Source organism: Dipodomys merriami, unplaced genomic scaffold (assembly GCF_024711535.1).
Source record: "Dipodomys merriami isolate MVZ:Mamm:240054 unplaced genomic scaffold, mDipMer1.0.p SCAF_1, whole genome shotgun sequence".
Lineage (NCBI taxonomy): Eukaryota > Metazoa > Chordata > Mammalia > Rodentia > Heteromyidae > Dipodomys > Dipodomys merriami.
The window spans coordinates 79,678,528-79,695,656 of record NW_027202270.1 but is presented as its reverse complement, the minus strand read 5'-3'; the positions used below and the strand labels follow the sequence as shown (position 1 = coordinate 79,695,656).

Genomic DNA, 17,129 nt, shown 5'->3' with positions numbered 1-17,129 from the left:
TCAGGGAAACTTGTGATCTTCTGGCTGAAGCATCTGGAGTACTGAGATCACAGGTGTGCACCACCACGTCCAGCCTTGTTTGTTTTTTTCTTTTTGGTCAGACCTGGGGCTTGACGTCTAGGCCTGGGCACTGTCCTTGAGGTTTTGTGTTTAAGGCTAATGCTTTACTACTTGAGCCACAGCTCCATTTCCAGCTTTTTGAGGTTAATTGGAGATAAGCGTCTCAAGGATTTTTCCCATCTGAGATGGCTTCAAATAACATTCCTTAGATTTCACCCTCCTGAGTACAGATGGTGCCCAGTTAACATGTTTGTTTCTTAAGGGAAATTGGATAGCAAGATCTACTTATAAACATTTTCCTCTATGGGGAAGGTGATATTTTAATATAAAGCAACTTTTAAGGTCTCTTGTGATAGTGCTATTTAAGAGAAGAAAGATAAAAGAGGGAACTGTAAATTGCAATAACAGATATGAACATGTCTTTCATTAGGCTTCCTTTTGTTTTTCTTCAGTGGTTTTTGGCAAATCTGTCATATCAAGAAGCACTTTCAGACACACAAGTTGCTATAGTTAATATTTTGTCTTCAACTTCTGGTAAGAAATTTGACTTCAAAAGAAATCTGAATTGTAAATTGATGTATTTCTTGTATATGTTTGTGCACACGTGCACGTGTATATGTGTATGTATATATACGTGTGCATACATGTATCCACTATTTTGTCATGTTATCACAGTAATTAATGTAATTTGTATATTATATCTGCTTCTTAATGTAATTTCCAGCCTTAACTTTGTGCTATTTATGTGCAAGTGTTTTGCAGTGGTTTCCTTTTTATATTGTAGTTGTTTTACTCTGTACATCTTTTTATTGTTTTGAGATAAAGTCACTCTGTATACCAAGCTGGTCTTGAATTTATGAGCTTCCTGCTTTCACTTCTCTAGTGCTGAGATTACAGGCATGTGTTACCAGGCTGTCTTGGAAATATTTTATTTATTTATTTATTTTTTGTGGATTAGATTAGCCCTGATGATAAAACTCGGGGCTTCACTTATATCCACATTCTTTTGCTTTTTTGTTGTTGTTGTTTATTTTTCAGGTTCTCATGCTTTTTCTGGAGCTTTTCTCAGACAGTGGTCTTTTCACCTCTACCTCCTGAATAATTGGGATTATGGGTGTTTGAACTACCATGCTTGGTTTGTTTTTGAGATAGTCTTTACTATTTACATGGGTTGCCTTCAGACCATGATTCTCCCTCCCCCCTCTTTATCTTTCCATTAATAGAAATTGAACGCAATTTATACTTACTATGTAAGCATTCTGTTTTGACATGTGTCCTTAACTGCACATTATTCTCTTCAAAGATCTTTTCTTAGACCTTTTGGCTAAATTTAATTGCTTATTTCAGAACTATAATTTGCCCTGTGATAGGTGTTTCTTATTTTTAAAATTGAATCACCATCCAAATCTGGAAGATTAAAGGAAGTGTTTTTGAAGCAGTAAAAATAATGATAGCATGCAGGCTTGATTATGATGAGGTCATGGTATTACTTTGAATGCTTAGTTTATTAGTTTAAAAATAAATAGGACTACATTTGTTCTCTATTGTTAAAATAAATGTGGTTTAGTTTAGAGGCTCTTTAAGTATGCTCTTTGAACATTTTAGCCTATATAACTATAGTCTTAGTTGTTTGAAAGTAACTAAAATATTAATTAAAAGTTAAGTATATAATTAGTATTCACAGTAGAGTTGGGAGTTAAGTTGTGTGGGCAGTATTTAAGCTTTATTTCCTTTTTTCTTCATAGGTCTTTTTACATTAATCCTTGCTGCAGTTTTTCCAAGTAACAGTGGAGATAGGTTTACTCTCTCTAAACTCTTAGCTGTGATTTTAAGGTAAGCGTAAACTAGATACTCCGTTTAAAATATAATAATGAAAATAATTTTGGTCCTGATGCAGGATAGTTTATTTTGTAATGTAATAAGCTCCTTCCAAATAAAGGGGAGAGGAGAAAGGGAAGGAAGGAAAAGAAGGAAGGAAGAAAGGAAGGAAAGAAAGGGAAAAGTAAGGGAAAAGAAAAGAGAAGAGGCTACTAAACTTTTCCGGGCAGGGGAACTGGAAAGAAGGACCCAGTGTAGCACTGTTCCCATTCCTGTGATTGTAGGCTTCCTAAGTGTGCACTTATAATCACATTTAACTTAACGTGCCTACTTAATCACCTATTTAATCCCAAAGATCTGCTTCCTTTTCCAAGACAAGTTCCCCTTTTTGTTTAGGTTTGGAATTGTCCTTTTCCTTGTGGAATTGTCCTTTTCCTTGTCCGGTGGTGGGGCCTGAACTCTGGGCCTGGGCGCTGTCCCTCAGTTTTTCAGCTCAAGGCTAGCGCTCTACCACTTGAGCCACAGCACCACTTCCTGGCTTTTTCTTTTTGCTTATGTGGTGCTGAGGAATCGAACCCAGGGCCTCTTGCATGCAAGGCAAGCGCTCTACCACTGAGCCACCTTCCCAGCCCTTAACCTACTCTTTAGACTTTTTATAACCACCAAAATTTATTCTTTTCTACATTTGGCTAATGTCTTAACCGTGCACAAAAATAAAATGTATTTGTTTTAGAGAAACAAGCAAGGCTTAGTTCAACTTTATTCAAAATATATGCTGATTTTCTTTAGCACTGTTTAATAAAGATTTGAAAAAAGAATGGATATAAAATGTTGAACTTGGGCTGGGAAGGTGGCTCAGTGGTAGAGTGCTTGCCTTGCATGCATGAGGCCCTGGGTTCAATTCCTCAGCACCACATAAGCAGAAAAAGGCAGAAGTGGTGGTATGGCTCAAGTGGTAGAGTGCTAGCCTTGAACTGAAGAGCGGAGGGACAGTGCTCAGGCCCAGAGTTCAGGCCCCATGACAGACAAAAAAATGTTGAACTTACAGCATTTTATTCCTCATTAAAGAAGTTCTAGAACAGGGACTGGGAAAACTAAGGTGGACCTTCTGCAACTTTCTGTAAATAAAATTTTATTGGAAGACAGCCATTTGTTTCCATATTCCTTATGGCCATAGTAACAGAGTTGAATTGCTACAGAGACCATTCCTGTTCTGTTGTGTAGAATAAATGATGGATTAACATTTTTGGTATATGTTCTTAATAATACTATTTAAGGGCTGGGAAGGTGGCTCAGTGGTAGAGCGCTTGCCTTGCATGCATGAGGCCCTGGATTTGAGTCCTTAGCACCACATAAGCAGAAAAAGCCGAAGTGCATTATGGCTGAAGTGGTAGAACACTAGCCTTGAACTGAAGAGCTGAGGGACAGTGCCCAGGCCCAAAGTTCAGGCCCCACGACCAACCAGAAAACAAAAAAAAGAATATTAATTATTGTTTAATACATGTTTTGAACTGGCTTTAAACAATGAGATTGAATTTCTGAGGTTGTCAAAGTATATAACATAGTAGTGGGGTGAAGGAAATCTGATGAGCTAAATCTCATTTCATCACCTATAAGTCAATTCCAATCCCCCCTTCTATTTGTAGTTTGAGAGCATGGGCAAGTTTTTTTTTAACTCTGCCTATTTTGTATGTGAAGTTAAGGATAATAATTAATAGCACTATCATACCCTTGTAATTTCAAAAGAGAATATGTGTGTGTGTGTGTGTGTGTGTGTGTGTGTGTATACACACACACACACACACACATATGTTTCTCTACTCCTCTCCTACTGCCATTCTGGTCTTTTGATTAGTAGGTGAAAGAATTAGACTAAAATTTTAAAAATATTTAAAATGAGCAGTATTTCATTTGATTGACAAAATATATACATAATTTATAAGATGCATAAAATGCATAAAAATGAATTCTTTGAAGACAAGATCCACATCCATCTTCTTTACTGCTGTAGTAGTACTTGACTTATACTAGATGCTCAATAAGTAACAGTTGAATGAACAAATGGTCTTTGACTTCTTAATATTCTTAATCCAGCCTTATTTTTAATTTACTAAAATCATGGGATTAGTGGATCTCCATAAATATTTCAGGATACTTCTAATGTTGATTTAGGTTTTTTTTAAATCAATAAACAGTAACAGTGTCATTTCCAGGTTTATGTGGGAATAATTTATTTATACTTCCAAAATAAATATTGACAAAGGAATGACAATTGAAAATAGCTTTGCCATAATTGAAAGACAGTATAGTGCTTAGAAGGGTTGGACTGTGCAGCTAGGTTGCTTATGTTCCAGTCCCAGATGGTTGAGTTATTTCACCTTATTGCACATTAGTTTTCTCTTATAAAGTAGAACTACCAATAGTAATACTTTCCTTGTAGGGGAATGCTGTGCTTGAACTCAGGACCTAGGCAATGTCCCTGAGCTTCTTTTGCTCAAGGCTAGCACTCTACCATTTGAGCCACAGTGTCACTTCTGGCTTTTTCTGTTTATGTGGTACTGAAGAATCAAACCCAGGGCTTCATGCATACTAGGTTAAACACTCTACCACTTTAGCCACATTCCCAGCCCAGGGCTGCTCATCTTATGAGAACTAAATGCACTAGCTAGGACAAATTTATTACTATACTATGTTTATAATTTCATTCGCTGTTGTTAATAGAATCATAAATTGATTTTCAGTTTTACCCGAAGTTGAGATTACTTCTTGGTCACTTGTAATTTTTATGATTAGTCTTTTAGGAGTTTAGTGTTTTGCTCATCAGTAATGACTTATTCTTGTAGCATTGGTGGTATTGTGCTGGTAAACCTGTCAGGATCTGAAAAATCTGCTGGAAGAAATACAATAGGTCAGTAACTAACTCACAGAGCAGTTTTGTATTTATAAAACAATATGTGTATTTGTTTTATGTGAGTAAAATTGTGTTGACAGGCTTTTCCTTTGTTTTAAGTTTTTTTTGAAAATACTTAAAAATAGGTATAGTGACACATTCCCTCTTGAATAATTGATGAGTACAGTCACTTGGCAGAATAACATTTCTTAGTTGTTTTTGAAAGCTAACCTAAATGTTAAAAGTGAGATAATGGAGAGAACTGGTATTAATATTAGGTTATACATTTTGGAACATTTGTAAATATAAATTATAATTGAAACAGAATATGATACTTGCCAAAATAAAGCCACTAGAGAATGAAGTAATAATATATTTAACCATAGTTAGTGCAAATCATCTAAAACAGAAGACAGGAGGTTGAACACTCAGCAGAAAAGAAAGAAGGAAGTTACTTAATGGGAGACAGGGGACCTACACAGCCTTGGAGTGTCAGTGGGGGAGGAATGTGGATCCAAAATGATACATGGGGATGGGAAAACAAGCTTAGAGATAGAAAGCAGTTTTTATTTAATCACCAGCTTAGAGATGCAAAGCAGTTTTTGTTAAATTGGGCAATGTCCAGTGTCAGAATTGTTTGTGGGGAGAAAAATAAGAAATAAGCATTTTAAAATTAAAATCAAAGCATTACTTATCTGTGTTTTATTGTTACAACATATATAGGTGTTTTGTTATTTAATAAATGCTTTTTATTTGTTTGTTTACATGTTATATTCCTCTCCATATTACTGGAGGGCCCAGATGGGATGGGTTATTCCTCATCTTTTCATCTTCATGTACTTGTATTTGGAATTAGTATCTGATACATGATTAGATTTTCAGTAAGTACATTTCAAATTATTTAATAAATGGATACTTTATATCATTATATCATTAGGTTCCATTTGGTCCCTGGCTGGAGCCATGTTGTATGCTGTTTATATTGTTATGATTAAGAGAAAAGTAGACAGAGAAGATAAATTGGATATTCCAATGTTTTTTGGTAAGAATATGTTTTAACTTGAGGCTGTTTCCTTTCAAGTCATAGTTTTGTTTTTGTGGTTTGGAGGCATTAGGAAAGCTTTTCTTCCATGTGTATGATTTTCTCAAAAACAGAAACTTCTTTTGAAGGTTATGAAGTTCATTCTCAATGCTTTTGTCTTACGTTGTCCTGTATTAATGTGTGTGTGTGTGTGTGTGTGTGTGCGTGCACACACATATTACCTTAAGACAAGGTCAAGAAAGGAGCTTCTCTTAACACCATTTTTTGAATCAGTGTCTTCATCTGGTGAGCCAGAGAGATTCTGTAATTGTTAGAATTATGCTACTCCAAGCATGAGAGTTTGCTGTGTTACACATTTTGCCTCTGTTGCATCATTGAAAGCATGGGATTGAGAAAACTGTCTTCCCCCCTCCCCCCCCCCCCCCCCCCCGCAACATGATACGTATTTATTTTCACTAAAATTTGTGGGCCATGTAAAGGCTTTCCATTGGTACATTATCATTTTAAGTCTCATTCTTTTATAACATAGATTTTCAAATTACCCAAATACGTTTTTCTGGCATCAGTTCTTAGGACTAAGCAAATAAAACATATGATTTGATTTTTCAAACTTTTTTTTTTTTGCCTAAAATCAACTTAGTCAGGAACTTGGAATAGATGTAGAATAGCAAACAACTGGCTTATTGACAAGGTATTCAACATCTGTCCGAACATAAATAAAAAAGGCTGTGAAGGGAGTGCAGAGAGCAGCTGGCAGAGCCTCGCCAGACCTGAAATCTCTGTTCTGGCATCTTTTGTCACGTATTCATCTGGTAAATGAGATATTAACTGAGCTAAGTGGCTTCCAAAGTCTGACTTAGGGATTGTGGAGAGTCACAGGAAGGCTAGAGGAGGTAGAGTTGCAGGAGGTCTTAGAATCCTTTGTTGTTTCCACCAGAATGTTCTTTGGTGGGCTTTTTATATTACATTTAAATCATTTAAAGTCAGTGTAAATACTTAAACCTAGTGGATTAACAAAAATAAGATATTTGAAAAGCAATCGCTTAAGCTCCCTTTAAATATAGTATTCAAGAAATAAATATTTGAAAAAAGACAATTCTAATGCTATCTTTTAGGGTCATAGAACATTCCATTTGGAGTATCTTTTCCATTTTTACGTAAACCGCTATTTTGGTTTCCCTCTTAAGACCTAATGAGGCACCCTAAATACTGGCTTACTGTTTAGATGATGTATTTAGGTGAAATAGAATACACACACACACACACGCACGCACGCACGCACGCACGCACGCACGCACGCACGCGCGCGCGCGCACGCACACTCAAATTTGTTTAAAGAAGAGCTCTATAGTTACTTACATGGATCTTCTAGCAGATTTGTGACATTTAACTATATAGAAATGCAGTAAAATTAACACTATAATATTATCTTTTTTGTTATATCTTTACCTTAACTGTTTATAACCATATGTAACTTATTATCTATAAGAATAATAGCCAACTTTACTAAGTACCTTGTATGTTCTAGTCACTGTTTTCATAAATATTTAGTTTAATCTTACCTGTAACCTAATTAGGTACTATTTTATATTTATAGAATGGAGAACTGAGACTTCCAAGAGGTTCTGTATTTTACATAATGTTCACAGTACCTGTAAAGCAGCACTGGGGTTGGAACCCAAGGCAGATTGCAGAGCACAGTATAGTCTCTTACAAGTTATCAGTCTGTACTTAGTGCCTGTGTTGAATAGATGTTTGTGTATATGTTCTCTCTCCAACTGCCTTAGGCACTCTGAAGAATTTGATCTTTAGAACTTTCCTACAGTATTCCTATTCCTAGTATAGCACAGCCACTTTCTCTGGGATCAGAGAACAAACCATCTAATTCCTCCTAAGTAATTTAGGCTGAGTCCATAATTACATACCTACCAGTTAATTCTTTAAATTACTGACTTTGTTTTAAGTGATTTATTCCATAGTAGTTTGCCCCCATACAGTGTGGATAATGGAACCTAAAAGTCAAAGATTCCATTTTTGATGCTGTGTTTTTCTATTGTTGAACTGTTGGTAAGAGTAACTTCAAACAATGGAAGTTCCAGTGAAGGAAACCTGGTAACTTTGTACGAAATGTAATGTTTCTAGTTATAGAGTTAGAACTGAGAAAGATTTGAAATAAGCCACAATTTTAACTTTGATGTCTTGTACATTATTAGGTTTTGTGGGCCTGTTTAATCTGCTGCTGTTATGGCCGGGTTTCTTTTTACTTCATTATACTGGATTTGAGGACTTTGAGTTTCCCAATAAAGTAGTATTAATGTGCATAATCATTAATGGCCTTATTGGAACAGTTCTCTCAGAGTTCCTGTGGTTGTGGTATGTACTATTTATTCTCTTATGATTTATTGATTATTGATATTTGGATAGTTTGTATTTCTCTTTCTCATGTCTTTTCATGGCCCATCCTGTACCTCTCACTTCCACATGTACACACACATAACAAATATATTAACTACCTTAAGTAAGCACTTTGTTTTTTTAACTCCTGAGTACCCAGTGTAAAGGTAGAAATCACAAGACCCTATCTGAAGACCAAACTAAGCAAAAGAACTGAGAGTATGTCTCAAGTAGAGGGAGCTCAAAAATGCCTGTTGAATAAATGAATGAACACACATACATGTATGTCTGAATTTCAGTATTCTAAATTTGTGAACATCTTTTAATATATTAATCTTTATAAAGGGCTTTCTGTATTTTTCTATAATTCTTTATTTTTATTTTATTTTATTTTTATCAGTCGTGGGGCCTATACTCTAGGCCTGGGCACTGCCCCTCAGCTCTTCAGCTCAAGGCTAGTGCTCTACCACTTGAGCCACAGTGCCACTTCTGGATTTTTCTGCTTAAGTGGTGCTGAGGAATCAAACCCAGGGCCTCATGCATGCAAGGCAAGCACTCTACTACTGAGCCACCATCCCAGCTCTTTACTATAATGTTTTCCTTCAACTAAAAAATATTACCTTTGGAGTCATATACAAAGTTATAGCAACACTGATAGTGTTAAAAATAAAATGAGCAGGGCACTAGTGGCTCACACCTGTAATCCTAGCAACTCAGAAGGCTGAGGTCTGAGTATCATGGTTCAAAGCCAGCCTGGGCAGGAAAGTCTGTTATCTCTAATTAACCACCAGAAAACTAAAGTAACACTGTCGAAGTGGTAGAGCGCTAGGCTTGAGCAAAAAAGAGCTCAGGGACAGCACCCAGGCCTCGAGTTCAAGCCCTATGATTGACATAAACAAACAAATAAAATGAAGTGCTTAAACTTGGTTAGGATAGATATTAAAAAATGGAAATAAATAAGGAAATATTCTTCAAAATATTTAGTTCTGTCTTTACTATGCTAAGCTAAATGAAAACAAAAATGTACTATTTTCATGATGATGAGGTGCTAAGTGACATTATGTTAACTTATCACTTAAAGTTTGTGTGTAAGATATTAACCTACAGTTTTATTGATGCTTTTTCTTTGTTAGCCAAGTAGCACTTTGAAACCTTAATACTTCTGCTCAACTTTTATTATGGCCTGGGCGCTGTCCCTGAGCTCTTCAGTTCAAGGCTAGCACTTTACAACTTGAGCTACTGCACCACTTCCTGTTTTCTTAGTGGTTAATTAGAGATAAGAGTCTCATGAACTTTCCTGCCTGGCTGGCTTTGAACTGTGATCCTCAGATCTCAGCCTCCTGAATAGCTAGAATTACCACCTTACTTCAAACTTTTTTATACTTATATACTTGTATTTTGACATTTGAAGCTAAACTTTGGAATCATCTTAATAACTATTGTTTTTGTGTCTTGGCCCATCTTTTTTTTTATATTTGGTTTTCTTGAGTTTTTAATATAGAATTGGAACTCAGTATTGAATAATATAGAAAATTATGCTTCCTTTCTCCTTTCTCTCTCTTTTTAGGGGCTGCTTTCTTACCTCCTCATTGATAGGCACACTTGCACTAAGCCTCACAATACCTCTGTCTATAATAGCAGACATGTGTATGCAAAAGGTAAGGCAAACTATTTGTTAGATACTTCAGGTATAGCATTAAAACAGACATAATGAAGATTATACAAATAATTTACAAATAAATAATCCTTCATGCCTCATTTCCAGATCTCTAGAGTACAGAAATGTTAAAAGTACCAAAAAGGTACATAATCTGCACTTGTAGGTTAAGGGAAGTATCTTCTATGTTGTTCTTGATAGTGTTTGCTTGTTTTCCATATGTCTGATGTGGGTCATTGTGTGGAACATGTGATATATTTTGCCACAAAATGGTAATATTTTCACATCTCTGATAAGTTCAGACATTCCTTATCATTATGCTAATACTACTGTATTGGCCTAATTATCTGTAAATCTAGTGATAAATGCTGGCACTGAAAACACTGCAAAAAAGAGAATCTGAAGTTCTCCTGAAGCAGTCCAGAAGAGAGCAGTTTCTTTATCCTAGAGGCAGTAAAAAGTGGTTCCTTTGCCTAATGCTGAAGATGGAGTAGAGCACTTGCCATGCAGTCAGTATTTGTAAGCTTTATACTTGTTAGAATTAGGCAGTAAAGTATATATGTGTATATGGTCTGAAAATTGGAAGAGGAAAATACTTGAAAACTCAAAGGTTTATAATAGATACAACTAATAGTCTTACTTTTTAAAGCAGGTTTAGGTCTTTGTTCAGTTTTAAGGAAAAAGGCAAAATATGCTCCATAGGGTGCATCCTATTTATTTAAAAACAATTCTTGGCCAAGCACTTGTGGTTCATGCTTGTAATCCTAGCTTCTCAGGAGGCGTAGTCTCGGGATTTTGGATCAAAGCCAACCTGTGCAGAAAAGTCCACAAGACTTCATCTCTACTTAACCAGCAAAAAGCTAGGTTGGAGAAGGGCTCAAAGTGATAGAGCTCTACCTGAGCAAACAGAGCAAGTTCAGAGCCCCTAAAGTTAAACCTGGTACTGGAAAAAATATGTGCTGCTGTGTCTCGACTATTAAATTAAATATACTGACTGGTAAGCATTTCAAGAGGAAAAAAATTATGATTTGTCATTAATTTGATACCTCATTTCATCTTTTTTCTTTTCCTTTTTGTTTTGGTGTTATTTTTGAGCTTGAACTCAGGGTTTTGTTGGATGCATTGAGTTTTTTTGCACAAAGATAAAGCTTTTTTGCTTTACCATTTGTGCCACAGCTCCATGTCCAGCCTTTTGGTGGTTAATTGAAGATAAGAGTACCACAGATTTTCCTGCCCGGGCTAGCTTTGAATCTCGATCCTTAGATCTCAGCTTTCTTAATAGGTAGGATCACAGGTGTGAGTCACTGACAATCAGCAGACCCATTCTCCTGACTAAAACAATCACTAATAGGATAATATGTTTTCAGTCTTGCCCATGACTCTAAGATTTTTTTGCCTCTCTTTTTAACTCTCAAAGAGGGAAAAAACTTTTTCTTTCCTTTAAAAGATAGATGTATACTATACTATACTATTTCATCCTTTTTTTTCTTCCTCTGCCTGTTCTAGGGCTTGCACTCTAGATACTGGGCACTGTCCCTAAGCTTCTTTTGCTCAAGACTAGAGCTCTATCACTTGAGCCACAGCACCACTTTCTGCTTTTTTTTTAATTTATTTATACTTATTTAGAATTTTAAAATATAACAATGAAATCCCCCTCCATATAACTCACATAAGCTAATATACTTTTTTTCAAATTCTTTATTGTGATTAAGTGATTACATAATTTCCCAAATTTCACAGTATTGTGGGATAGTGATGCTTAGTTAAAGTCACAAACACATTCTGACTTTCATGGGCAAATTGTCTACCGCGGTCTATAACAGTTATGAGTTCTATGCGCTTTGCAATACAGTTATTTCTTCCACATTGGGTGATATGTACATTTTTTTCCAGCTTTTTTTTTGAGTAGTTTATTGGAGATAATCTCTCGGACTTTCTGGCCTGGGCTGGCTTTGAACCACAATCCTCAGATCTGAGCCTTCTGAATAGCTAGGATTACAGGCATGAGCCACTGACACCCAGCTCATCCTTTTTTTATGTATGTGTGCTTGGTGGTCTCAGGGCCTGGGCACTGTCTCTGAGCTTTTTTGTTCAAGGTTAGTGCTCTATCACTTGAACCACAGCTCCACTTCTGACTTTTTGGTGGAGATAAGAGTCTCAGAGACTTTCCTGCTTGAGCTGGCTTTGAACCACAATCCTTAGATCTCAGGCTCCTGAGTATTTAGAATTACAGATATGAATCACCAGTACCTGGCACATTTAAAAGTTTTGGTAGATGAATGCACCAGAATCAAGAAATCCACTTGAGAATAGTTAATAACCACAAAGGAGGAAATTTTTGGCAATGCAGTGTGCACAACAAGACTTCATTGTAGATATCACTACTTTTAATGTGCTAGACCTAATAAATGCTAAATATGCCTTTTTGACTTCTCTTTAGCACATTTTCCAAGCAAAAAGTATTGTTGTTGATATTTAGGCAAATGGAATTTTAAGATAAAATTGTATCTCCTTGTGTTTAATAATAATACACATTGGGCTGGGAAGGTGGCTCAGTGGTAGAGCACTTGCCTTGCATGCCTGAGGCCCTGGGTTCAATTCCTCAGCACCACATAAGCAAAAAGAAAAAAGCCCGAAGTGGCGCTGTGGCTCAAGTGGTAGAATGCTAGCCTTGAGCTGAAGAGCTGAGGGACAGTGCCCAGGCCCAGAGTTCAGGCCCCAGGACTGGACTCCTCCCCCCACAAAAAAATAATAATACACATAATAATGTCAGTGTTTAGTGTTAACATCTTGGTATTTTAACATATTCCTGCTAGTTTTGATAGTTATAAAACTTATATTAAAGGGGAAAATTGCTTTAATAATTGTTTTGAGAATTTTTATTTTTTTGTTTTTAGGTGCAGTTTTCTTGGTTATTTTTTGCAGGAGCTATCCCTGTATTTTTTTCATTTTTTATTGTAACTCTCCTATGTCATTATAATAATTGGGACCCTGTGATGGTAGGAATCAGAAGAGTTTTTGCCTTTATATGCAGGAAACATCGAATTCAGAGGTAAGCTTAGTTTTTTTTTAATGATGTTTGTCAAGTAAACAGAGAATCATATGCGTTTAGGGATTTCTGTGAGGATTTATAGAACCAATTATGATTTATTTGTGTTGGTACAGAGAAAAATAATATGTTTAGATTCTTTGAGTGATACTCTTCATTGCTAATACTAGAAAAAAGGGTCATGATTCACAGGTAAAAGAAAAGGCTTACTGTTTTTCTATAATGAATTTCAATATAAAAGCCTTCACTGGTTTGAATACATTTAATAATAAATATCCTAGTGTTGCATCAGATTTTCTCTTTTAAGTGTCTTTTTCTAGGGTATGTTAATTGTATAAAATGTTTTCATTATGACATCTACATACATGAATATAATGTACTTTGCTGTAAGTCACCACATCTATATTACTCTTCTTTTCATCAGTTTTTAGTGGATTTTATTTAGCTATTTATGTGTGTGTATATACTTCTATCATAGTTACTATCTATCAGCCTCTCCTATCCTCCTGCTGGTTCTTCTCCCAAGCAGTCCTCTTTTTGCAATCATGGCATATTATTATTATTATATCCAGATTATGAGCAAAAACGTGGTATTTGTCTTTCTGATTGTGGCTTCTTGATGAATCCCAGTAACAACGATTTTCCTACAAATGATATATTTTTCTCTTCTTTATTGATGAATTGTGCCTTTGTTTTTTTGTTCCACTTTTTAAAATCCATCATTGATTTAATTATTGTGTACTTAAAATTATTCTATAGCTTGATTTTTTTTAAGTTTCTTTCTTTTTTTTTTTGCTGGTTGTGGGTCCTGAACTCTGGGCCTGGACCCTGTCCCTCAGCGCTTAAGCTCCAGGCTAGAGAGCTCTACCATTTGAGGCACAGCGCCACTTCTGACTTTTTCTGCTTATGAGGTGCTGAGAAATCGAACCTAGGACCTCATGCATGCAAGGCAAGCTGAGCCACCTTCCCAGCCCTAAAGCTTTTTTTAAACTGTTACTTTTTTTCCCCCTCAAGAGTTCCAGAAGACAGTGAACAGTGTGAGAGTCTCATTCCTATGCATGGAGTTTCACAGGAGGATGGAGCCAGTTAGCTGTTGTCCATAGTCCAGGTTTGTATGTGAGCCTGCATCAGTGTTGTATAGCATTCTTATTCTTGTAAAATTCAAACACTGAATTGATTTTCCATAAGTGGTTGTTCAAGAGCTGTATATCCAAAAGGCCATGTAGCCTCTGGAGTCAGACCTCCCTGGGTTACAATTCTCTGGTTTCATCTGTGCTGGTTGGGAGAGCCTTGATTCTTAACCTATTTATTTCTCAGTTTTCTTATTTGTGAAATGTCATTGCCATAGAACTAAACTCATAATTTATTAGAAGTATTAAACATTTCAAAATATGTACTGTAGTGCCTGACTCTGAAAGTATTATCTCTTATTTTTGTTCATGCTACAGCTCATCATTTTACTTAATGATATACTGTAGAAATTTTTTTCCTCTGGTTGTAATGTTTTAGCATATCCAGTCTTCTCTGTCTCTGTCTCTGTCTCTGTCTGTCTCTGTCTCTCTCTCTCTCTCTCTCTCTCTCTCTCTCTCTTTCACTGATTGTATATTGATTGCTGGGGGGGTTAGTTTTTTTTATACTCCTTGTATATTCTGATTTTAGTTCCTTGTCAGCTGTATAACTGACAAAGATCTTTTCCTATTCTGTTGACTGTCCTTTAGCTTTGTGACAGTGTCCCTTCTTGTGCAGAAGCTTTTTAGCATAATATGATCCTATTTATCAATTCTTTATCCTATTTTTGGAGCTTCTTAAATTCTATAAGGGTATGAACTTCCCATGCCATTAAGTTGTAATGTTTTCCCTGCTTCTTCCTGTAATATTTTCAAGGTTTCAAGTTTTATGTTAAGGCTTTTCATCCATTTTGAGTTGATGTTGGTGAGAGATAGGGGTCCAAGTTCAGTCTTTTTTCTGTGGACATTGCTTCTCCAATACCATTTGTTGAAGAGGTGATCCTTTCTCAATATTGATGAACAATTTTTAAGTGGTATTGGTGTCAGCCTTTGACATTGCTGTGGAACCTCTATCCTGAGTTCTTAACACCTCAATTTCATGAATATAGTTATTAATAATATACAATGTCATATGTGTTCAATATTGGCATAATTAGCTGTTTGAAAACATAAGCTCTAGAAAATTAAAATGATAAAAATTATAATGAATATTCTGTTCTTTTGCCTTTTATTTTTTTAGCCTGATGATGGAACATTATACAGCGAAGAGACAATCTGGCAAGATTTTATAGAAAAATGTTTCAGTGCCTAGTCTGAAAAATAACAGTTTCAGTTCTTTGAAACTCTAAAATATATTTTCCTCATGTCTGTTTTCTTCATTTTCATAATGAAGTACTTTGCTATGTAGCTATGAACATATCACTACAGTTATGGGAAGTTCTAGTCCACAGTCCATTGAAATGACCAACCTGCCTTACATATCTCAAGGAATTCAGTTGATGAAATGATTTAAACTAATCAAGGAATAAAATCCTAATGTTTGAAAGACTTTATTTTCACATACTTGTTAAATGTTGGACTATATTATGTCTCAAGGAAATCATGTAAGTGTGTAGATCAGTATTTCTGACAGGCAAAAAAATACTCAAATAAGCTGCCTGTATTAGGTACGGATTACAGTTTATGTTTTGTAGAATATTGCAAAATAACTACACAGAAAAAAATGTTTTAACTTGAGTAATACTGTCTTCATGGAGATTTGCTGGAATTTTAAAGAAAATAAATATTTGAGAAAAGATGTGGTACCTTACACTACATATACTGTATTATCCTTTAATAGCATTAGGTGCCTTGTATTTTAAAAATGTAATAAACCATGACAAATTTTTAAAGTAGATGTATGAAAAATGATGTATTTCTAAAGACTGTATTGCTGTAAGTTTAATTGATAAAGCTCTGTTTAACTTAGAGTTTTAAAGAAATATTCTCTTCAATTAAGAAATTTTCATAATGGAATGATTTAAATTGAAGTGAAAAAGAGTATTATTAAAATAAAATGTTTATATATGTATTTGTGTATTAAACATATATCAAGTAATTTTGTATTTTTTCCACATATAAATGTGTCAAATTACTGTTGAATGCTTCGTCTTTAAATAATTTTAGTTTTCTCAAGTAATTTTTTAATAGTTAGAGTATCATAAAACCAAAGAAGGGATTCTATTAAAAAATGCATTTGAGCCAGGTTCTGGTGGCTTACACCTACAATCTTAGCTATTCAGGAGGCTGAGATCTGATGATCGCAGCTTGAAGCCAGCCCAGACTGGAAAGGCCATGGGACTTCATCTCCAATAAACTACTCAAAAAAGGCAGTGCTGTGGTTTAAATGGTAGCGTGCTACTCAAGGTTAGCAGGAACAGCGCCCAGGCCCTGAGTTCAAGCCCCAGGACCAGACTGGCACTAAAAGAATATTTTTTAAATTTTTCCTGTACCAAGATTAAATTCGGTATTAAATATTTGTAATGTGACTCCTAAATTTGGTCTTGTGTGTATCTGGTGGTACCGGTGCCCCTGGACTTGTGCTTTCAGTGAGCCTACATCACAGGACCCACTGGCTTTGAATTAATCATGATCCATCCCCTTTTCAAGTTTGGTGAGAATTGTCTCACAGAGTTATTAGTGAATCTGAGTTTTAAATTTTTTCTCTGTGGGGCTCTGCTTCAGTTTATTTTGTTCACATTCTTCAAGTTGCTTTGGTGTTAACTATAAGTCTAAAATGAAGTTTAGCCATCTTTATATTATATTGATTTAAAAGACTGCTTAATGACATTAAAATTTTAAAACATTCTCATTTGGTGCCACCAATAGTGTGTATATGTATGTGTGCACACACGTGTGCACAGATCTTGGACCTTGAACTCAGAACTTGGCACTGTCCCCAAGTTTTTTTGCTCAAAGCTGGAACTCTACCACTTGAACCACAGCTTCACTTCTGGCTTTTTGCTGGTTAATTGGAGATAAGAGTCTCATGGACTTTCTTGCCCAAGCTGGCTTTGAACCACAATCTTCTGATCTCAGTCTCCTGAGTAGGATTACAGGTATAAGCCACCAACACTCAGCTCACCAGTATTTTTTTTCTTTTTATTATTTATAAAGGTGATATACAGAGAGATTATTGTTTCATAAGACAGGTAATGAGGACATTTCTCTTT

General features: G+C 35.6%; 1 protein-coding gene across 1 annotated transcript in view; it reads left to right on the top strand.

Moving 5' to 3' along the window:
• The window catches only part of Slc35f5 (solute carrier family 35 member F5), a 29,474-nt gene extending 13,552 nt beyond the window's left edge, over positions 1–15,922 (top strand). Inside the window, exons 8-16 of the mRNA XM_070024377.1 lie at positions 513–594; positions 1,806–1,893; positions 4,722–4,786; positions 5,706–5,810; positions 8,024–8,183; positions 9,772–9,862; positions 12,759–12,913; positions 13,925–14,018; positions 15,158–15,922. Coding sequence (XP_069880478.1) covers positions 513–594; positions 1,806–1,893; positions 4,722–4,786; positions 5,706–5,810; positions 8,024–8,183; positions 9,772–9,862; positions 12,759–12,913; positions 13,925–14,000 — 822 coding nt within the window. The 3' untranslated portion in view covers positions 14,001–14,018; positions 15,158–15,922. The remainder of the gene's footprint in view (positions 1–512; positions 595–1,805; positions 1,894–4,721; positions 4,787–5,705; positions 5,811–8,023; positions 8,184–9,771; positions 9,863–12,758; positions 12,914–13,924; positions 14,019–15,157) is intronic.
• Positions 15,923–17,129: the final 1,207 nt, after the last annotated feature.